The sequence below is a fragment of the Triticum dicoccoides genome, chromosome 3B, assembly GCF_002162155.2.
Source record: "Triticum dicoccoides isolate Atlit2015 ecotype Zavitan chromosome 3B, WEW_v2.0, whole genome shotgun sequence".
Taxonomy (NCBI): Eukaryota; Viridiplantae; Streptophyta; class Magnoliopsida; order Poales; family Poaceae; genus Triticum; species Triticum dicoccoides.
The window spans coordinates 53,619,615-53,642,167 of record NC_041385.1 but is presented as its reverse complement, the minus strand read 5'-3'; the positions used below and the strand labels follow the sequence as shown (position 1 = coordinate 53,642,167).

The 22,553-nt window shown below is 45.4% G+C and overlaps 2 protein-coding genes across 8 annotated transcripts; one reads left to right on the top strand and one right to left on the bottom strand.

Moving 5' to 3' along the window:
* The first annotated feature begins 5,966 nt into the window (after window positions 1-5,966).
* Window positions 5,967-16,925, top strand: LOC119274661. 7 transcript variants are annotated; one of them, XM_037555386.1, is made up of 6 exons: window positions 5,967-6,234; window positions 6,311-6,397; window positions 12,706-15,214; window positions 15,414-15,830; window positions 15,957-16,580; window positions 16,669-16,925. In XM_037555386.1, the coding sequence occupies exons 3-6, from the start codon at window positions 15,145-15,147 to the stop codon at window positions 16,686-16,688; spliced, it is 1,131 nt and encodes a 376-aa protein (XP_037411283.1). In that variant the 5' UTR covers window positions 5,967-6,234; window positions 6,311-6,397; window positions 12,706-15,144; the 3' UTR covers window positions 16,689-16,925. The 7 variants fall into 7 exon arrangements, with proteins under 7 accessions (XP_037411283.1, XP_037411282.1, XP_037411281.1 ...); XM_037555385.1 differs by having other exon boundaries at window positions 5,967-6,397; window positions 12,706-12,904; window positions 13,015-15,214; XM_037555384.1 differs by having other exon boundaries at window positions 5,967-6,397; window positions 12,706-12,904; window positions 13,012-15,214.
* Window positions 16,926-17,108: 183 nt separating this feature from the next.
* LOC119274660 (glucose-induced degradation protein 4 homolog) lies at window positions 17,109-20,225 on the bottom strand. Its single transcript, XM_037555378.1, has 8 exons — window positions 20,069-20,225; window positions 19,238-19,299; window positions 18,783-18,926; window positions 18,070-18,143; window positions 17,899-17,953; window positions 17,761-17,823; window positions 17,531-17,658; window positions 17,109-17,431 (listed from the first exon to the last, which is right to left on the bottom strand). The coding sequence occupies exons 1-8, from the start codon at window positions 20,118-20,120 to the stop codon at window positions 17,353-17,355; spliced, it is 657 nt and encodes a 218-aa protein (XP_037411275.1). The 5' UTR covers window positions 20,121-20,225; the 3' UTR covers window positions 17,109-17,352.
* Window positions 20,226-22,553: the final 2,328 nt, after the last annotated feature.

Genomic DNA, 22,553 nt, shown 5'->3' with positions numbered 1-22,553 from the left:
TTAGACTTTTCTTTAACAATTTAAACCTTGCAACGAAATAGGTTGTCTAGATGTGCAACTACGTGGACAACCTATATGATGCAAATACAACTAGCACACAAGCAAGTAATAGATCCAACACAAGTAAGCTTGCAAAAGTAAAGGCACAAGATAACCAAGAGTGGAGCCGGTGAAGACGAGGATGTGTTACCGAAGTTCCTTCCTTTTAAAGGGAAGTACGTCTCCGTTAGAGCGGTGTGGAGGCACAATGCTCCCCAAGAAGCCACTAGGGCCACCGTAATCTCCTCACGCCCTCACACAATGCGAGATGCCGTGATTCCACTATTGGTGCCCTTGAAGGCGGCGATCAAACCTTTACAAACAAGATTGGGGCTATCTCCACAACACTTGGAGGCTCCCAACAACACCACGAAGCTTCACCACAATGGAGTATGGCTTCGAGGTGACCTCAACCGTCTAGGGTGATCAACACCCAAGAGTAACAAGATCCGCTAGGGATAAGTGGGGGAATCAAATTTCTCTTGGTGGAAGTGTAGATCGGGGCCTTCTCAACCAATCCGAACAAATCAACAAGTTTGATTGGCTAGGGAGAGAGATCGGGTGAAAATGGAGCTTGGAGCAACAATGGAGCTTTGAGGGAAAGAGGTAAGTCAACTTTGGCGAAGAAGACACCTTTATATAGTGGGGGAACCAATCCAACCGTTACCCCACTGAACAGCCCCGCACAGAGCGGTACTACCGCTTGGGCAGGGCGGTACTACCGCTGAGGGCGGTACTACCGCTCTTACCCAGCGGTACTGCCACGCTGACGGGGAGGTCAGGGTCCTGGCCCCAGAGCGGTACTACCGTGGGAGTAGACGTGGTACTACCGCTTGGAGCGGTACTACCGCCACTAAAACCCGACACGAAAAACATCGGTCTCGAATCGAGGTGGCAGTAGCCCGGAACCACTGCGGTACTACGGCCGAAGACCACAAGCGGTACTACCGCTCTGGGAGCGGTACTACCGCTAGGGTGCTTCGGCGGTACTACCGCTGTGGACCGCGGTACTACCGCTGTGGACCGCGGTACTACCGCTGTGGACCGCGGTACTACTGCTGGGGCAGGACAAAGCATACACAGGGGAAAAGGCAGCTCCAATGAAGCGGAAGGAAAACGTCGGGTGTGATAAGGATGTGTACATGTTGATTCCACCCTAGCCTTACCAAAACGGATCCCCTCTTGATAGTATGGTGACTCCTACGAAACTAGTCCACCAACAACGAAACGAAGGAGCTACACTGTCTTGAATAAAACACCGAGGGGAGGTAATCGTCTCGTGCCAATGGATTTATCTCTGAAAGAACTTAACGCACACGATTAGTCCGCACAAGCATTGTCATCAATCACCAAAACATCTTGGGGATAAATATGCCCTTACACTTGTTAGATGGAACTCTACATATATGATGCTTAAGGCAGTTATCTGAGACAAAATTGTGTTCTCGGGATGGATTAATGCAAATATGGGAAAAGAACATATCACTGCTGATACTTGGAATGTTGCTAAAGCTTTTGTCAAGTTTTCAGAGATATTTTATGATGCAACAATTTCTTTGTCTGGGGTTTATTATCCCACATCTCCTTTGATGATGCACACTCTTGTAGACGTTACATCTCACTTGAAGGCATTTGAAAATAATGTATGATTAATCTCTATGGTTCTCGCATGAAACTTAAATATTGCAAATACTGGGCGAAGATTCCTATTTTGTATGCATTTGCATTTATCTTGGATCCTAGGGTTAAACTTGAATTGTTTGCTAGTGCACTCGTTGTACTAGCTGGGGCCCTAGGGATAGATTATATCGCTTATTCCACTGAGGTTCGTGATAAGCTTTCTTATGTTTATGCGAAGTATGATCAAAAGTATGTCGGAGCTCGCATGCAGTGGCCTCCACCAGCACCAACGGGAAAAAAGAAAGGAGCATGGAGCAAGTTATTTGGTTCTTCCACCTCTGCCCCGAGCTTTTCCACATCAGAACCATCGACTGTGCTTTTAGGTGGTGGGGAGTTAGCGAAGTATCTCAACAGCGACAAAGTCAACTTATGAAAATGAGGAGGACAAGTTTGACATAATTCGGTGGTGTCATGAACACAAGGTTACATATCCGATGCTTTCCATATTAGCACGGGTTGTGTTATCAGTACCCGTCTCATCTACATTATGAGAGTCTGCTTTTAGTCTAGCTGGAAGAATACTTGAGGAAAGAAGGATGAGTCTCACTAGGGCCGGGCTGACAAAATCTGAGGCCTTGTGCAAAACTATAAAATGGGCCCTACCTCACTTAAAAAACTATATAAATATAACTATAATAATATTCAGATCATAATATCTTACATAGTAATGGGAAACATCAAGAATCGTACCTATTATTGGTTGTAAAGTCTTCACTTAAATAACATCATTCTTTTAGTGTTGCTTGAAATAAAATCTTCAATAATATCCTCATAATCAATTCTATGTCTCTATCTGGCTATCTCTAGGGCTAGTATCATTTTCGACATTATTATCACCAGCATGTTATTGATCAAGTGATTGAAAATCGGAGGACACTTGTGTTTTTTTATAACAAACTTATCCATAACTTCAAACTGAGACTGAGTTAATTCCTCGATTTGTTTCTTCAAACGCTTTTGGTAACCAGATTCATGTTTTTTCCAAGTGAAGACATGACTCAGATCTTGTAATGCTAGACGCCTAATTGATGAAATAATAAAATTAGCTACAAAGTATCAGCAAAACTACATACATGATCGAAATTAGAACTCACAATGAAGGTGAAGGGCTCAAGGATTCACCGGTTGTCGAAACAATAACGCTTGATAAATCGAAGATGGTGCGAACTTGCATGCCTTCCTGCAGGGTGCCAGGTGTCGTTCCTACCGGCCACTCGTTGCCTTCTTTAGCAACCTCAAGAATCAAGATTATCACGCTGGGTCACTGGCCCAAGCTGCCGCCGCACGCACACGAGGAAACGAAGGAGAAGGCTAACAGTCGCACGAAGGGAGAGAAGGGACGCTTCGATCCCTAATTTGTTTTTTCTGAGTGAATCTTGATCTGCATCCGTCGATGTGGATCGATCCTTCGATCGCTAGGACGCAGCCGAGGCGTGGGAAGCGGGGAGAAGGGATCGCGATCAGGACCTGTGCGCTAGGAGGCCCAGCCGCCGACGAGAGAACAGAAGGACCATCATCTTATCGTTAATGAAGTAATAAAGCCTAGTACTAATACTAATGCATAAAAATTTTGAGGCCCCTAAAACCTGGGGGCCCTCTGCGGGGGCACAGGTTGCACACCCCCAGGACCGGGCCTGAGTCTCACCCCGGATATGGTGAGAACACTCATGACCGTGAAAGACGAAGAACTAGCCAGAAGAAGAGGCCAACACACTGTCGAAAACAACGAACTAATGGTCACGTTCGAAGAATTTACACTCAAGACGAAGAAGACCTAGAGCAGTTGTAGTCTTTGTATTTTTTTTCCTTTGTAATTTTCTTATGTTTTTGTAACTTTCTTTTCCTTTTGTAGTCTAGAGAGTGGTTTTGTACTCTTTCACTTCCTAGGGATGAAAGGTTTTAATGAGGCGGTCACTAATAAAACTCAAGATTTATCCCACATGATGGCATTTTCCTCATTTTAATTTTTTGGACTTATTTTTGTCTAACGTGCCTAACGTGTCAGCCCATATAAAACGTGTAATTTTTTTGACTATATAAAGGGTTGTCTACCCCCTCTTATTTCTCACCCTCAGACTCAAACTCTATCTCATTTCCACACTCACGTTCCAAATGTTCGGTGAAATTGCACTGTGAAAGAGAAATGACATACTATTAGCGGAATGCCATGTTTTTTACGGCTGGAGTCTGCTTTCTGCTCTTGCCGTATCCATGCGCTCTGGTGAAAGTAAACACATAACCTAAACCCCGCGAACCCTGAAAAACTCGGTCGAGGCCCGCTGCGGCCCTTTTTCTGGCCCCCGGAGCCCGGTCCCCTCTGCCAACACCACCCCTGTAGTAAGTAGTAACCCCCTCCCCCACTCTCTCCCGAGCGCCGCCGCTGCCGCCGCCTCCGTTCCCGGCCGACGCCAGCCGTCTTCCTCACTTCTCTCCACCGGCGCCGCTCCACCCGGAACGCCTGCTCTTCGTTATGCCTTGCGCGTGGCCTTGCGGCCGCGAGGGTTCCCGGCGCGGCGTTGCGATGGACATCGGAGCGGCCTCCCGCGCGTCTCCGTGTCCTGGCTGTGGCCCTTGCGCCTCGCGCGTGCTGGCCGGCGCGGCGGTAGCCGTGGTCGTAGGCCTCGGATGGCCCTGCGGTCGCTGGCCGGGGCGGCCTCCCGCGCGTTCGGTTGGCTCCTCCGTCGCCTACCGCGCGGTTGGCTGGCTACACCTCTCCTCCTTGTCTTGAACATTGAGCAGCAGTGGTGGTGCCAGCAAAGAGGCGGTTCTGGAGGCGACATGGCCGTCCGTCGGCGGCTGCAACGGCGCGAGCGCACCAGCCGATGCTGCTCCTCCTACATCCTGCATCCATGCCGCCCTTGGAGTTCCGGGGCTGGAGGCAACACACACGCTGGCCGTGAGTTGTGCAAGGATTTATGGCAGAACCGAGAGTGAACTGCAAATGAGTTTTTCCTTTCGAAACTGTGAATGTGCGCCCAAGGCAGCTCAGTCCCTCCTTTTCTTCTGGTCAGTAGGCTTTTCTTCTGCGTGCAGAGAAGAAGGAAATTGCCAATGACAGCCTCTAGCTTTATACGATGCTAGTGCATACTAGCAGATAGTGCGCGGCGTGCCCGCCGCGCCACATGGATTTATAAACTATTTATTTTTTTGTAATATTTGGTAACTCGTCCCAAGACTTGATTCATTAGTAGTTCATGCAAGAAAAGAATACATCTAGTTGGTAGACGCATAAGTGATCTACAGTAGATAGTGATAGTGGCTACTGGACACAGAATTGTGAAGCGCTTGTTCTTTTTTTAGATAAGATGTTGGTTGTCCAGCTGGGTTTGTCTCAGTGATGTTGTGGTAAAGAGATGAGGCTAGTTCTTATGCTTTTGTTCTTGGTGGTTTGTTCTCTATGTACACAATGTTGAAGTTGCTTTCATTTCATTCAAACTTAGTCCATTTTGAATTGATGAATGTCCTAGATCTCGACGGATTGCAAAATATCTTGAAGTTAGAGATAGCCTTTTTTTTAAGAATCCTTATTTGTCTTGACTTCTCTGACAGAATATAAAGTGGACATGAGAGGTACTTTTTTTGTTTAATAAGGTTGTAAACTTAGATGCATGTATCTTTATTTCTTTTCAAACAAAGTGTTTAAACTGAAGTTTTTTTTTTTTGCTCAGCCACTACAATGGATTCGGTGCAGTAGAGGAGCGAAAGATAAATAGTACCGAAAAGTAACAGACCTATACATTGTTGACTGGCAGAGTAAGTTTTAATTAATCAAAACCAACATAAGTTGAGGTGGGAGAAAGAAAAAATTTAGCATGTGAGTCACTTCATATGAAAAACAAATCGAGGCTAGGCAGTGCAAAAAAATGCCGAATCAACTAATTGATCTGCAAGGAAATCAAGGAGTCGACTTACCTCTGTGGCTAAATGCAAGAGTGCTCGGTGAACGGATTGATATTAGTCAGTCTGAAGGAGTTGACTGCCTTGTGGCCCAGTTTGGGCGTGAGCCAACCCGACAAAAGAAAAGAATTATCTTATTTTTTTAGAAGAAAATAGGTTATTTTCTGCTTTTAATACTGACTTCACAAAAATGCCACCCAGTTCAGTGCACTTTCGTTACCATGTCATTTCTCCTTTTTCCATTGCTCTTCTTTTTCTTTTCCATTTTCTAGCACTTGAAAGGACGAAAGTGCCCCTATGCTATCTAACCTTATCTGATGCGTGTGGACTGGTTGGATAGGATTGCTCTCGGGCTAGCTTGTCGCCGTACCTCACTGCTGCTTGCGCGAGCCACCGCATCTCTCCGCTATAGCTTGCCCATGCGCAACCGTAGCTCCCCCGTCGATGGCCCATGCCTTGCTGATGCCTGCGTGAGCCACTGCGGCTCGTTGCCGGTGCTAGTCCATGTCTGCAGGCGCCGGCACAGCTCGTCCTCGCCGCGCGGATGCCTACACAAGCCACCGCAGCTCGCCGCAGGTTCTCCCCCACGCCCGCACGCGACAACGCAGCTCTCCGCGGGTGCTTGCCCTCCCCTGCTGGAGAAGCATTCTAGTGGCGAGGCTGGTGCTGAAGAGAAGGTGGATGGCTTGTGCAGGTCCTGAGCAAGTGGCTTAGTGGCAGCAACGGCCGGAGGAGGAGATGGATGCGTGCAGGTCCTGAAGGTGTTGAATGCAAGCAGCATGTAAGTCACATTTATTGTAGTCTTGTCCTTGATTATGGATTGCAATTTGGAAATTACATAAAAAATAGCATTTCACGTTTAGTTTCACAGCCACAATGAACTGAGCGACAATACGACAAATGAATAATACCGCAAATTTCAGCCCATAAGCTACTTGTTGCAATCTGTTTTGTTGCACTTGCTGTAGCTTATTCAAAGACAGCAATGGAATTGTAGGTAGAAGTGGCAAAAGTATGTAGACCTCAAATTTATGTACATTGGCATGGGAGAGATATACAGACACTTCAACCATGATTCATAGATGAATATGAAATAAGTTCACATCTGCCAAAAAACCGTGATGAGTTCACCTAATGAGTTCATATATAAAACTAAAATGAGTTCACAATGCAGAATATATATGAGCTCACCGCTGATATAAGCTCACGGCTCAGAGAAATAGAAGAAATTGAGTTCAAATAGAAGAAAACTACTTGATGAAATAAGTCTGGAAGTCCGTGATTGTAACTTGATTTATGTTTAATAATATGAATGTGTGCGTCATTTGATGCAGAGGGCCGGATAATCCCCTTTTTGAAATAAAATATGTGTAACATGAATTTCATAGGGATCAATCATCCAATTTGTAGCTTTCTCTTTGCGCAAAGTTCTTCCCTAGCCCGAGCTCCACGGTGCCCAGTATCACCACCGTCTGTTCAGTTTGGGATGTGTGCAATGGCTGGAGGCAGAGTCAGACTATTAGCAGAACCAGTTGTCGCTATGCGTTAGCTCTTCTCTCTCCGTCACTTCGCTGAAGGAACATGTTTCTCTCTCTCTCGCGGGCGCTCTCTCACTTTCCTTTCTGCATGCATGTCTGACTTCCTCCAAAGACAGGAAACGGGAGGAGAGAGAGACCGCGTTGGCATGTATGTCAAGAGAATATCTAGTGCTCACATGGATTAGGTGCTACACCATGATCCAATCTCACAAAACTCAATTTTTTAAATATAAAAAAATTCTGATTTTGTGTGTGGATGTTCACAAGATAAGTGTGTACAACCCCTTAAAATTTCAACTTCAAACTCAGTCATGTGAGTAAATTGCATAAAACCATCACTTTGAAGGCAAGCTTTGCGAAAACCACTACAATACATTTTCTTTGCAAAAAACACCGTGTCTACGGTAATCTTTTTGCAGAAAGCATTGATCGGCGGATCGGGCTCAGATAAGTGAGTTTATGACAGAGGGGACCCGCCAGTCAGGCTGATGTGGCACAGCTTAACATCTCGCATGTAACGGCAACGTCTGGTAACGTTATCATCCCTATGTGGGTCCACCTGTCATTGGAAGAAAAAAGAAAAATGGTGGTTCATCTTATCTTCACCAGGTCCACCGTCGCTGTTGCCTCGCCAGGCTCATCGCCGTCGTTGCCTCGCTAGGCCCGCCGCCGCCGTTCCCTCGCCCAGGCCCGCCGCCGCCATTGCCTCGCCAGGCTCGTCGCTGCTGTTGCCTCGCTAGGCCCGCCGCCGCCGTTGCCTCGCCCAGGCCGGACGCGTCATCCTCGTCGCTGCCGCGGCCGGTGGACGAGGAGCCCGAGTCCCCAGGAGGCAGCACGAGCAGCAGCTGGTGGTTCTCGTCGCCCTCCCCGGCCAGGCACCATCACCATCAGGCGCCAACGGCGACGGGATCTCGAGGTTTGTGGTTAGCCTGAGCCCGCTGGTCCTCCCCAGCTCGGGCAGTCCTCGCGGGCGGTGACAGCAGCCGAACCCGTCAGGAACCGCCTTGCCTCCCTCCAGTTCGTCCAGACCCCGTAGGGATCGGGTCATCTCTGCCCGCGTCGTTGGGGCTGCATCGCCGGCGCGGCCACGCCGCTGGCGAAGAAGAGCTCGTCCATGGATCTGATTGCTTTTTTTATTTTGACGTAAGGGCCTCCTTGTAAAATCCCCCATCTAACGCTGTTTTGACAGACCCGTTACGCCACGTCGGCAAAATCTGGACCCACCTGTCATAAACATACTTAAAACGCTCCAATCCGCCGATCAATGCTTTCTGCAAAAAGATTACCGTAGACACGGTGTTTTTTGCAAAAAAAAAAGTGTATTGTAATGGTTTTCGCAAAGCTTGCCTTCAAAGTGGTGGTTTTCTGCAATTTACTCCAGTCATGTAGATAAAAAAGACAAATTCATATGTGAAATAGTATCATTTTTGCTTTTGTCTTCTTGTGACATTATTCATGTTCGAATTATCTTCTTTTTTTATCTCTGTGTGCACTTCGAGTTTCGAGTTGAGATTTTTAGAGATTGTACACATTTATCTTGTAAACATAAAAAAAAACAGATAAAAAAATGGCACCGCTCAGCCTCCTCTGACATGCGCATTACCCTGCCGCCACCCAAGGTGCTACACGACTCGAGGACGCAGCCGGGCGCTACTCGTTGCAGGCGCATGCTGAGAAGGGAAGCAGTAGCCGCGTGAGTACAGTGACATTGCAGTCTCTGAAAAAGCTAACTAGGGCCTCACGCTAGCAATGGATATGACGGGCCTGTGGACAAAAGCATGCATCCAGACGCCTGTGGACAAAAGCTAGCAATGGATATGACGGGCCTGTGGACAAAAGCACTGCTACACTGCTAATTTCAAATCACGGCTCATATCCTTATGCGGGAGAGAATAAAACAAACGGTTTTGATATGGGGTACCGTGTAGCTCGCGCTACGAAAACCGCTCTCTTCTCTTTTGTATAATTTTCTTTGTTGGATATGTGGAGTTGGAATGAGACTAAATGTTACACAACCCAATAAGCGGTATGTGATAGCAGGCCTTCTCTGTGTCGACGGACCATATTAAACTCATCTTTGTCCGGGAGGACAGTTGAGTGATTTAGAGACATACTAAACATTTCTCTCTTCGAAGAAGAAATTCCCAACTCCACAAACAGTTAATGTTCTTCCAGGTCGCTGCAGTGATGGAGTCAATTCACTGGTACAACACCGGCATGAGCACAAAGGCAACTGGCCGGCGGTCATATGCCCATGAAAAAAAAATACTATCTCTGTTCCTTTTTATAAGATGTTTTAGACATTCAGACACTGCTTAAAAGAATACAAAGCAAGCTGTCTGAAACTTCTTATAAAAACAAACGGTGGGAGTACTAATTACTTCATATTTCTTGTTGTAATTTCCGTGATGACTCCCGGGTAGAGCCAGTGCGGCTTCCTGGTGTTGTCGAGAGTAGCTCTGCCACTGAGTCGCTGGATCTATATGTATTACTTGCAAGTAGTGGAGCGTCCTAACCCATTCAGATCCATAAGCATCCTTTGTTTCCTTCTTTTTGGTTGTTTGAATCGTTTGATTCAAATTTATTTTCATTGCAAAGAAAAATTACCACCAGTTAGATCGACCTGTGATGATAATATATATGATTAATTTATGTTTGTCATCCTCGTGTTCTTGTACGATTAACATCTACCAATACATCATCTATTTTTGGAATGAAATTTAACTAATGTATATATACTTTTCTGTCAGGTAGTCTGATTGTTTAGCATCTGTTGGTATGCATAACATAGTTTTCTGTTTAATAAATAATTAACATTTTTTTTCTTATAGACCGCAACAGTATCTCCGCTGAGAATATTTGACAGAATTGTTTCTTGTTATCTGAATTTTTTTGTCACCATGGCTATACAGTAATAAAATGAATCTAGCTATTAGGCAGTGTTCTATCTGATGGAGACAACTTCTGATGCTACCATATAGTATTTTTTTGACAGTAAGACTCATGGCATAGAATAGACTAAAACTTCTGCCTGGAAAAGAAGCATTGGAGAAAATTTATTTGCTAGATTTGAAAATCACAACCTTGTATTTTAGTGTTTAGTGAATTGATAGCATCATCGCAAACACCACACAGACAGAGTTTTTGTTTGTCTAATTAGATAATTAATAACATACATGAACAGATATACTGGGTGAACTATGTGGTCATCACCCCTCTGTAATACTCATCGCAAGCACCAACATAAATTATATTGAGTCTAGTTTGGTATAGAAACCCAACTGATGAGGCTACCATAACTTCCAAAAGTTATTCATGACAGGTACTCCCATACTACTAACCTAAAAAATGAAAAAAAAATTACTAAAATTATGAAGCAAACAATTAAGCAAAAGAGAAGTTTTCTCCAACCAGATTTTTTTTCCTTCTAATTACCAACAGAGAATTAATTATGTTCTTGTTAAGCCCAACTGGTGAAGCGAGTATAACTTCCAAAAACCAGTGTTGGCAGGAACTCCTAAACTACTAACCTGAAAAAAAGCATATCCATATAGAGATGAGAGCCGAAAAACCTTCAGCCAAAATCAGTAGCAAAAAGAAAATCCATATAGAGATGGCAAGTGGAAGTTCTTTATAGTGAGATTCGGGGAAAAAACCCGAGTATTGTGGTGACTAAATTAGCTACAGAATATGACCAAGCTACCACATTAATGTGTGCCTAAAGAATACATCTCAAAACAAAGGATGATGAAGTCAAGTGTGGCATACATATCACATATCAATACCTAATATCTTATTATCAGAATGCATCCCAATCCATGATGATCCCAGCAACAGCTCCAAAAATGGCAATCCTGTGTGGATACTACATACATACTCACTTCATAGTGCAATTTACTCTATGTTTAATATCATGTGTTCAGCATATAGTATCCTATGAGGCTAACAAATCTACATTAGATTTCTTTAGTACAAGAGCAGATTTTGCGAAGCTTCTAAAAGAAATTGATAATGCCTCAATGGCTGAGCGCCCTACTTTAGGCAAACTTGTTCAAAGAATTAAAAATGATTCGTTTTACTTTTAGGAGAGAGAAAACTATCACAAAATGAACAATAAATACCTGAGAATAATTTAGTACTACAATAGTCATCAAGCTGTACCATTTCCTCTGTATGTCAGCTATTCAGCACATCATGTGTTTATTTGTTTAAAAATCATGTGAAATTAAACCACAATTACTTCCATTGAGAAAAATGGAACACAACGTAATGGAGAGATTAAGAACAAAAATACCATGTCATATTAAAGATGTAGATTCTGAATTCCTTGCACATTCACGCAAGGATCCCCAAATTTGTGTCCTCAGCACAGACATTCACGCAGTGCCTGAATATTTTCTTAGATTAACAATGTGTAGCATATGCACCCAACTTTAGATCTGATGAAATTCTAGTACAAATAACTCATCTACTCGTACAAGGAAACCACGCACCCCAGAGGAGAGGAAAGGCAGATGAAGGGGGCCTGTTGCCGGGGCCGAAGTTGGGGAAGACCGAGGGGAGTCGATTAGGATGGAGAGCAGCAGGGCAGCGAGCTATCCAGCGCCAACTGCAGGCCTGCCACCTTGGACCACGGGAAGGCGACCACCATGTATCCGGCCTTGGAGGCCAGGGACAGAGCCGGAGCCGAGGAAGATCCATGAGGAGACGATGGCACACGGCTCTCCTGATTCATGGTGTAGCCTGCACGCACCTCCCGGCTGGCTAGACGGAGCGGCGACCAGGCGGATCTTGGGTGGAGGCTGGAGGGCAGCATCAGGAGGAGAGATGGGCCTATAGGTGAGGAGTGGTTTGATACATGAGAGAAGAACAAAGCAAGGAGCTACTTATAGGCAAGCAAAGAAGGACCCAGAACACAAACGTGTGCAAACGTGGAACTTCAAACATGCAAAGGTGGACACATGCATGCATGCATGAGCCATGCAGCAGCACACGTATACCAGCCCATACAACAGCCCATGCAGCTAATATATTTTTCACACATGAGACAAAATGAGCCCATGCAGTCAAACCATCTTTCCATATGAGACAAGATAAGCCCATGCACCTCTAGAAGAAACATGCACAGTCCAAGAGAGCAACCAGGAGAGCGATCAACCACTTCATGAAAGCCACCGTACACACATGTCGCTCAATCGGCAGAGGTAAAAAAAATCCGAAAAAACCAGAAAAATTGAACCCTTAGGGGCCTAGTCTTCTTAGTATAACAGCATCAAAGTAATCGATCTTGCGTACGTTTGAACACAAAAGGAAATAACTACACATCATGGTAGTCACTGAATCCGAATCTCCAGGTAACACTCCGATGCAAATCCCACCAAATGTGCAGTTTATCCAACAAGAAACGATTCCTTTATCCTGCTTAAGTTTCAGTATTATTTACATCCTATGTAAATAGGAGATTTCTAAGCCAGGGGCAAGAGAGCATGCTCCCTTAGCACTACTTGATCCAGAGTATTACATCCTAAAGTTTACCTTTTACTGTTTATAGGTGAACCTGCTCTTCCTTCTCTTGCTGCTGTTGCATCTTGTTATGCAATCTATGCTTGCTTTGCCAAAGTGGAGATGGAAATGAAGTTGTCACCGATTAAGGCATGTGAGCCGGGAAGCGGGCCAGAAGAGCAAAGCCAAAAACAGGGAAGTTGTTCATACCGGTGCAGTGAACCGATGAACTGAACTTTCCACAAGAGGTTCTCTACCTGTTTGGCCACTGTTCAGACAATCTTTTTCTTTATTATTTCCTTTCGGAACTGTGATTCCTGAGCACTACTTGATCCAGAGTATTTATTCCGGTCAGTAGGCTTTTCTTCTGCGTGCAGAGAAGAAGGAAATTGTCAATGGCAGCCTCTAGCTTTATAGATGCATATAACAGTATCAAAGTAATCGATTCTCTTGCGTACGTTTGAACACGAAAGGAAATAATTACACATCATGGTAGTCGCTGAATCCGAATCTCCAGGTAACAGTCTGATGCAAATCCCACCAAATGTGCAGTTTATCCAGCAAGAAACGATTCCTTTATCCTGCTTAAGTTTTACTATTATTTTCCAGATGATTCATATATGATTTTCATTAAAGATACAAGGTTGTTTCTCCGAGCCTGGATATGTTCTCCTCATGCACTAGCATAGCATCCAATGTTTGTTGCATGTTGATTGTGTTCATTTTCTTTCTCTGGTGATTCAGTATAAAGCAATGCCTCTTGAAGTAGCTCTTCAGAATCTAACATATGACTGAGATAAGCATCATGCCTTCAGGTTTCAGTTTCCAAAATCCTTTGTTCAAGCGAAAGAACATTTGCACAACAACCATATTTTCTCCAGTTTTGGGACGGCATCAGTTCTACCCCCGATAGTAATGCACGCAAGTTGGATGTACTCATTATTCCGTGGGCTCTGCTCTGGTGAGTTCTTCCCTATTTCCCTCTTTGATTAGTCACCTCCATGTGTGCAACCTGATCTCCCTTCAATGTTTATCATGGTTTTAGTGGTAGTGTGACTGTTATTAAGTTTATAACTTTTGTGTTCTCTAGCAAGTGTGTGTGTGTGTGTGTGTGTGTGTGATATGAAATTAAGATCCTTACGGCGTATGTTGTTTTATAAACTCAGCCATGTTTCTTATCGTTATAATTAGGTGGTAAACTAATGGCCTTAGTTATATGGCGCACTCCAATCCTCCCCAAAGGAACAAAGCTTGCAGCATCTATTTTGGTTTATTTAAATCCTTGCCAAATATTTTTCTTCTGACGAAATTCCTTGCAGAATATTAATGACATCATATACTCTAATTCTCTGCTAGGGTGATTCAGCGTGCTTATTTGACAATTCTATCTAATATTTCCTCTTGATACTAGAAATCTAGTGGGCAGTACAGGGATGACATATGCAACCATTGGGAGTGTCTGCTTAGTGTGTCGTCCTCAACAGTTGTTCGTAACATCTTCCACGATTATGGTGTTGCTTATAAAAAATGCTTGGTTCCAGACAATAAGACAACCGAGATATGGTTTTAAACTGTGTTATGTTGATTGTACCTGTGCGTTGCTACAGGTATATGTCGTTTGTTTAGATACTACATTTTGTTGGAAGGTTACGATTAGGCACTATTATTTTCCTATGTTCATTGTTTGTGTGCTTATGTATTGGCATTTCGAGAATCCCTCTCATGGTATGTTCATGGATCTGCTTTGCTTTGTCATGCTAACTGAACCCTGAGTAAGAGTAATGTGACAAGCACCGATGAAAAAAAAAACTAGTATGTTCATGGATCCGCTTTCACCATTGGCTTCCTAAAAAAATAAAATCTATTTTCGAAGGTCTCGCCGTGAGGAAGCCAATGGTGAAAGTGGATCGTCAATCAAGTTAACGGTTTGATGGATATAACTTTTTAAAAATTCATATTTTGAGTAACCTTTGTTGGCTTTTATTTATCTTTGTTGATAAAAACATAAACAAAGATGATGGTCACAAGATTATACCATCTCAAAGCTCTCTATTCAGAGAATAATCGTGTTGTAATCTTGACATAAGACAAATGTCTTGATAAAACACATATGGAAACGAGCTCATAAATCTTAGAGGATAAAATCTAGCCACCGGGAGGAGCAAGAAAGGCAATAGAGTGAGCGAGAAGTAAAGCAATGATCTTATGAAACATATGGAAAAACAGAGTTTTGGAGGTCTCTTGACCACCAAACACCACCCCAAAAATAGCACGGCAAAACGCAACCGCTACCCTCCCGAAATCCACCCCTGCTGCCACTATAACTTCAAAACGGAATGGCAACCTCAACTTTACCAACTTTAGGATAGGTCCAGCAGAACCCATTGTGCTTGCCTTTTACCAGCACAACATCGTCCCCTGAAAAAGCAGGCTCCGGCTCCTCCCGAATTTCAGTTTCCGGATTCGCCTTCATTTCCTGCACACAGACATGAACGGACTCAGAAAATTGAAGAAGGGGATCAGCAGCAAGCGAGGCGACCCCCACGTCGCCCAACACGGTAAGAGATTTGTTGGTGTCGATTGTGATTTTTGTCAGGATTTCATCTTCCCCTAAGCACATGTTTCCAATTCCTCGCGGTGCTGCATGGCTTCATCAATGTTTTGCCATTCTCTCCTCTACAAAGATGTTTGGGCGCTCACCCTGCTGAAAATGGAAAATTGCCCATAGCTTAACCTTGGGTGACCGTTGGTTTGCAGGCCAAACTCCATATGATGAATGGGAGGAGCAACAACGATATTATTCGCCTTCACCGTTGGTGAGCTCATCACCACGGACGCCACTGGTGAGCGCTTCACCACGGACGCCGCTGGTGAGCCCTTCATTGAGGACGCTACAGGCGAGTCCTTCACCGCGGGCACCACCGGTGAGCCCCACGGGGTCACCAAAGACCCCAGGAGGGAGCCAGAAGAAGCAAGTGCTGGGCAAGGTAAAGAGCAAGGCTAAGAAATGGATGCACCTTCTGCATCACAAAAAGAAGCTTCCCCCGCACGATGAGATGATGATGTGGACACCACGTATCGGGCCCAGCTCGGATGACACCTACGGCAGGGGGGGACAATACGATGATGATGAGCGCCTTGGAACCCCAAACACGGCACTACACCCATCTTCATGTATGCTAAGTTCAAATGAAACACCACCTGTCTAATTATCTCCAGTTCAGTTCAGCAAACACACCAATTCTTTATAGTTCAGTTGCGACGAAATACGATAAATTTTTATTTCCATGTGAACTGCAGTTGCTGAGTCAGAGTTCGAACCTGAGGTCTACGTGCAAGCATCATCAAGGCAGAACACGCCAGCCCCGAGCCCCACCGCTTGCCAGGAACAACCATTCTTCAAGGTCAGCAGCAGGTTCGAGTCAGAAATGAAGGAAGCCAATGAAATGCTGATGGAATCGAAGAAGCTGCGGGTCAAAACATCCAAGCAGAAGACTGTGACATTTGCACCGATACTAGAATACGGGCCAGAAATCGAAAACAAAGTGTGGAGCGACAAGGAACGCCCTGAATCGACAACCGAGATATTCAGAAAGGCATGTGCTACAGTATTCCAGGCTGCCCTCAAGATAGTCTCTGGAATCCAAGATACAATGGTAGCATACAATATCGACAAAAGGCACATGGTAGAGAAATTAGTATCAGTTAATAGGTACCTTCTGCTCAAACTGGAGCCTAGTCCAGATGACGAAGCACTTGCGGAAGTCATCACTGAGGCTGTCCTAAATCTGTTAGACGCGTGGACTGAGAATGTCGAAAGGCCTTTGATGCAGAGGGCGAAGACAATCTCTTCTTGGTTCCTGCAAGAAGGGAGAGTAGAATTACCTCCTGTTTCGCTGTCTACACGTCCTCGTGCTGCACAAGGTAAGCCACTATTGTGCAAGGACAATCCTATCTGCAAAAATATGTCACTGAACACTATATTAGCTAACTGGAAACTTATGACATGCAGGTGCAGAAGAGTTCTATTAATTAGAGGATTAACCACTGCTTGAAGCAAGAGATGAACACAGTGACACGGCATCGGTAGAGAGTTATTCACCTTACAGTATATAGATGCTGGAGGCGAAGACCAAGAGCATGCCCCGAATAATACTTTGTTCGTAGAATTGATAGTAAAAACATCTTGTGTGTTGTAAAATGAAACCAAAAGGAGGTTTCTTTACCTTTGTACAGGAGAGTAAAGTAAAGGACTACAATCTTGATCAAGTTCCTCTTCAGATAAACCTCGGCACTATGATTCTGTCACAGATTCCGTTGACAATAACTGAACCAAAAAATACTCAACTCTACAGTTAATTTATGCGAAAACAGGCACAAAAAATGCCTACCACACTGAATATGGATACATCCATGTTATGACAAGAAACACAAAAAATAACACAGGTGAACTTTCGATAAAATAAACAAATTGATACTTTTTTCCCAGAATACTGAGATTGCAAAAGGATAAGTTACATAATTGTTTGGTCTTGCAACATTCACTGGCACAACCGTACATACATAATATCTCAACTATTTCAAAGGAACATCAGGAACTACGGGTTCAATACACACACAGTATATGTTCATATTGGCAAGCACAGAAAGTTCGCCAGTGTAATCTCTGCCACTTCAATTCATAGCGTCATGCATGTCACTGCAGCTCATATGAAGAAAAGGTGAACCCAGATTGTTTCTCGTTGGTGCACTTCAATTCAAGCTTCTGAAATGGACTACACACAAAGAAAACAAAAGATGTTTGAAACAACTTCCTAAATAAGAAATTCTGTAGTAAGCTTGCAATGTGTAAACTGTCGCAAATTATTCATTACCTGCTGTTTGGGTCGTAATAAAAGCCACTAATGGATCCATCGCTACAAGAAAAGCAGACGTAATAGAAACCAGCTATGGTCAACCCGCAGTCCACTCCCACATTAACAAAGTACTGCTCTTTCCATCTCTGCAAGTAGCATCAGAAAATTGGAAGCTAATAAATGCAACAGATAAGCATTTCAAGATATGATGATGCTTCTACATATGAACATGTCAGGTGGTACAGTACCATAAATATATAAGGATAGTTGCTAAGGTCCACGGACTTGCCACCATCTGCCTCAATCTGACTCTGCAAAACAAAATAAATTAGTAACACATTCCCAAATTCATGTTGCTGACTACACCAATTTAAGTAATTGGTTACCAGAAGAGGGGTAAATGATGGGAACTTGGACCAGTGTCTTACATCATCCTCTGCTCTGCAAAACAAAAAGAAGAATTGTGTTTCCAAGAGTAAGTTTGGAATGTTAGCCTGCACCAGGACATATATGTGTGAACAAAAGTTATCTATGGCATTGACATAAACGATACTCACGATGCCTCCCACTTGCCAGTAAAAAAGGTATAATTTGTAGCATCTACTATCTCCCCCTCCCAGAATGTCACCACCTATGGAATGAAAGAGAGCCAATAAGCGAAGTTGAAGTCAATGAATAAAAACAGATCGTAAGGTATGCATCAACTATAAATCTAGAAGCTCTGGTGCTTATCCAAAAAGTACTTTATTTTTTTTCCTTTCAAACCCCAATATTGATTTTCTACCTGTTGGATTTTCTTCTCAAGTAGTGCAATTGTTTCTAGAACTTCTTAAAAAAAGCCTGCCTCGGAGACCTGAGCGCTAGCTCAGTGGTAGAAGCACTGCATAGTACTCCGTGCGAGCCGGGTTCGGCCCCCACAGGGGTGAATACCACACCCAAATTTATCGTTTCTTCTTAGTAAAAGGCCTATGGGGGCTCGCCCCCTCTGGTCTCCTTTTTTGAGAGAAATCAGTCTGCCCCTGCAGCAGCACATTTCTCTAGTTCATTTAAGAAAGTCTATGGTGACCCCATATTTAATTTAGTGCATCTAAATGCATGTCAACAACTTGACATTGGAAATTTAGTAATGATAATAAGACAAAGAAACTAGTGGATTTCGTAATTTATAAAAGGAAAAACTGGTTTTCATCTGTCCATAAATGTTTCTTGAGGAAAAGATATAACATATAAAGTCAGGGAGTCAAAGTGGAAGAAGAAACACGTTTCTTACAGGTGTGTCGGCTAAGGGAACATTAAGTGCCTCCATCGTACCACATAAATAACCCTGTTCAATATCACAACCATGGATACGAACATTGACTTTCCATGCCTCATCTTTTTGTAAACTTGAAACATTCTGAGTTCCTGCAAAACACTGGATGAAATATACAAGTAGATTAGGTTAATTCACAGTAACATGAACACCACAGCTTTAATTCGAGGATAGCAAAGAGAAAAATGGAGGAACAACACCACTCTCTAGCTTGACATCATACCCAACTAATGACAATGTTTTCCTTGGCCCTAGAAATACAGGTAATCCCTTATGGGAGGACAGGGTAGTAACAAAAATCAGTCAAATTGCATGATAACTGCGGTTTTGAACAACCCTTTTGGTAAACAATAATTCAAGCTTCAGCTGTTCCATTTCAATCGAAAGTTCAAATACGCGCCAAAAAGACTTACTCTTCCAGCAGTTAAGAGTGAGCAGCTAGGAGGAGACGGCTGCACAGCAGTTGCATCTTGTCCTGCAACAATAATTTCAATCAGTATTATATGACGAGCTGCCAAACTAGAAAAGCGTCATAAAAACAGCTAAGACTGCAAAGCGATAATCGTGTTAATTTTTTTTTAGATCGATTTCAGACCCCCGATGCAAAAGCGTGGACCAAATTTTACGGTCAAGCTATTCTTTGAACAACAAGATCCCTATCGTGGTTCTTTTTCTCCAAATACAGCAACTTGGAACAGTATTGAGCACCGCTTTTGACACGCTCAACGCATTCAGGAGCTCAAACGCCGTGACACACATTCACCACCCATGAATAATCAAAATCAATCAAACATACGCAACACTTGATTATCCAGGAATCTTCCTTAAGCAGCTGGCACGGAATCAAAAGGAATTCAGAGGTCAGAACCAATCGGTTCTACCCCAAATCCCCAGTGCTCCCAGCTGGCACTGGAGCAGCCGGTTCACAGAATCATCTGGACCCTCCTCCAGATCACAATAACGCACTGCAAGAGTGGCCGAATTACAGCAGCCTACTCTACGCGGTCAGAAGGATACAGAGTCATACAAATCCTAAAATCAACAGTATACCAAATTACTCGCACGATCCGGTCCAATCCCAAGGGTGATCTAGATTCGACACGCGCTGGATCGATCCGGCGCAGGTGCCGGAGCAGCCTCCGATCGGATCTGGAGCTGGGAGCCGCGCGACGAGCCAAAGCGGGCGCGCGTGGGTAGCATGGAGATGGGAGGGGGGCAAGGGAGGGAGGGAGGGCGGGCGAAACCTGAGGAGGCCTGCGAGGAAGGGGTGGCGGTGTCGACCACCCTCACCGGCATCTTCTGCGGCGGCGGCGGCGGGTGAGGTCGCCGGCGACGAGGCTGGATGGATGTTTCGAGAAGTGTGGCGTTTTGGTGCCTCGAGTCGTGTCTGAACGATGGGGACAGATTTGTCATAGGTATTTTGCAAAAAAAAAAAAAAAATGTTACCGATTTGATCACTTTTGCATTTTTTAGGGAATATGATTTCTTTTGCAATGAATTTGTGTGTCCTGGCCTTGATGGGAGCTCTGGTGCGACAATGAAAGGTGTCATGCTCTTGGATTGCATGCGCCTGCCTGATCATCGTCGAGGAGAGCTTCTTAGAGCATCTCCAGCCGTTCGGCCCCCCGAGGGCGCAGAAAAACCGCGGTCTGGGGGCGAGCCGGCGCTAGTTCGGTCCCTAGGGTCGGCTTAACTCCCAGTCACGCCCCCAGCCCCCCCTCCCCCAAGCCACGACAAAATTCAAACATAGTCGTTCTCGCGTTTAAAATAGATGCCACAATCCGGCGATCAAGCGGCGATCGGCGGCCGGATGAGTTAAATGTTCGGCGTACAAAAAAGTGGGCAATCTCGGCACCGCGACGGAATCGTGCATCAGGCTGCAAGGTCGGCTTCCGGCGTCGCCGGAGTCGGCGTGCGCGGGCTTGACGGGGCCTCGTGCTCTGTGCTTGGCGGCGTGGCTTCTGTGCTGTGGGCAGTCTCGGCATCATCAGCGGTCAGGCTTGGCGGCGGCGGCGGCGTGTGTGCGGGCGTCGTGGGCGTGGGCGGCGTGGGCAACATCGCCGAGGGAAGCTGGTCCAGGATGAGGCCAACATGCGCCCTGTACCACGCCTTGGCCGCCTCATCGGTGCTCTGGAGCATGTCCGTCCCGCCGAGCGGGAAAACCAGGTCGGTGTTTCTCTTCTTCGCGGCGGCATTGGTCCGGAGTAGGTCGAGCTTGACTGCGCTGGTCGACATCAATGCCGAACAACGCGCCTTGGTCTTCTCTTCATGAAGGGCGGCCCGGACCTATGCGTCGGCGAGGCAGTGCTGGATGGACTCCTACACGCGAGTTGTGGCCGCGTCGGCGTGTTTCCCCTTCTTGGCACCTTTGTTGCCGTCCGGTCGCCCATCTGACGCGCCCGGAGTCGGCGCGTCAGGCTTGTAGGTCTCCTTGGCCTTCTCGATGGTGCGCCGGACTTCCGCCCACTTGTCGCACTTGTCGATGCGCTTGTAGACGTGGAGGTACTTGAACTCGGCGTCGCTGTTGCCCTACCGGTACAGGCCGAACATGCGCAACAACTGCGCGGGGACGAACATACAGTCGGCTTGTGAACGGCGAAAAGAGGCGGGAGAACGGCGTGGCATACCTGATCCTCCATGCTAGCGCCGCTCTCCGGGCGACCGGCGACCTCCTCGACGATCCCGTGCCATTTGTTGCACGCCCCCTGGATACGCTGTCGTGGTAACGATTCCGACAATAAGAGAGGGGTAGGATAAAGGAGCATGATCTATCGAGATGCATATGGGTGACACGGTGGTTTTAGCGAGTTCGGGCCTCTCACGATGGAGATAACAACCCTACGTCTCGTGCTCCGGAGAGGCTTTGTTTTTATCTTAGTATGTATCCGGAGATTACAATGAGAGGAGAACGGATCCCCGTAGTCCTGAGACTAGAAAGAGAGAGAGAGGTGGAAGAAAAAGCCCCCCTAGTCTAGTGGTGGGGGTGGCTTATATAGAGTGCGCCACCCCCTCACCTCCTATGTTACAAAGTGGGGTATAAATGCCATAATGCCAGCCCACTATTAAGCCCTCACTATTAGAAAGATGCCGACTGCTTTGCTGCCTGCTGGCCTTCGTATATCCGAGTGAGTCGTACGGTCGAGTGGTGAACTGTCATCCGAGTGGATGGTATGTTGCTTGGTCGAGTGGATAGTATGCTGCTTGTCCGAGTGAATAATGTGTCTGTATGAAATTGACCTGGACCCACATGTTGTGTGGACCCCATGCTTCATGATATGTCGACCCTTCATGGGCCTACCTGTTATGTATATCCCCAACATTAGCCCCCGAATCGATTGCGATTTTGCAGAACGAGTTGGTGTAAGACATAGTTTGGTCCGAGTGATTACAGAAATACTCGGTACATGTCGTCGCGCTTTCAGACGACCAAGGTTTGAACAAAATCTCAATGGATTCCGGCACCACGCTTCCCGACTAATCGAGGTAAGTGTCTGCGAGGAGCAACTTGGTGACATTCGTTCATCTCTCGGGAGAGGTTTAACTCGTGATCTGAGTATGGGTGTGTCATCAAATCCGTGCAACCAGATTGACACATGGACTGCTCTCTTAGAGAGATGCCATTCTTATCCCGGAGGAACGTCAATACGAGTCGGTTTTAGATCCACACTTGTGAGTTTCACACTTTGAGTCCTAGAAGAAGGCTCAAAACAGGTCCACGGAGGAGCGTTA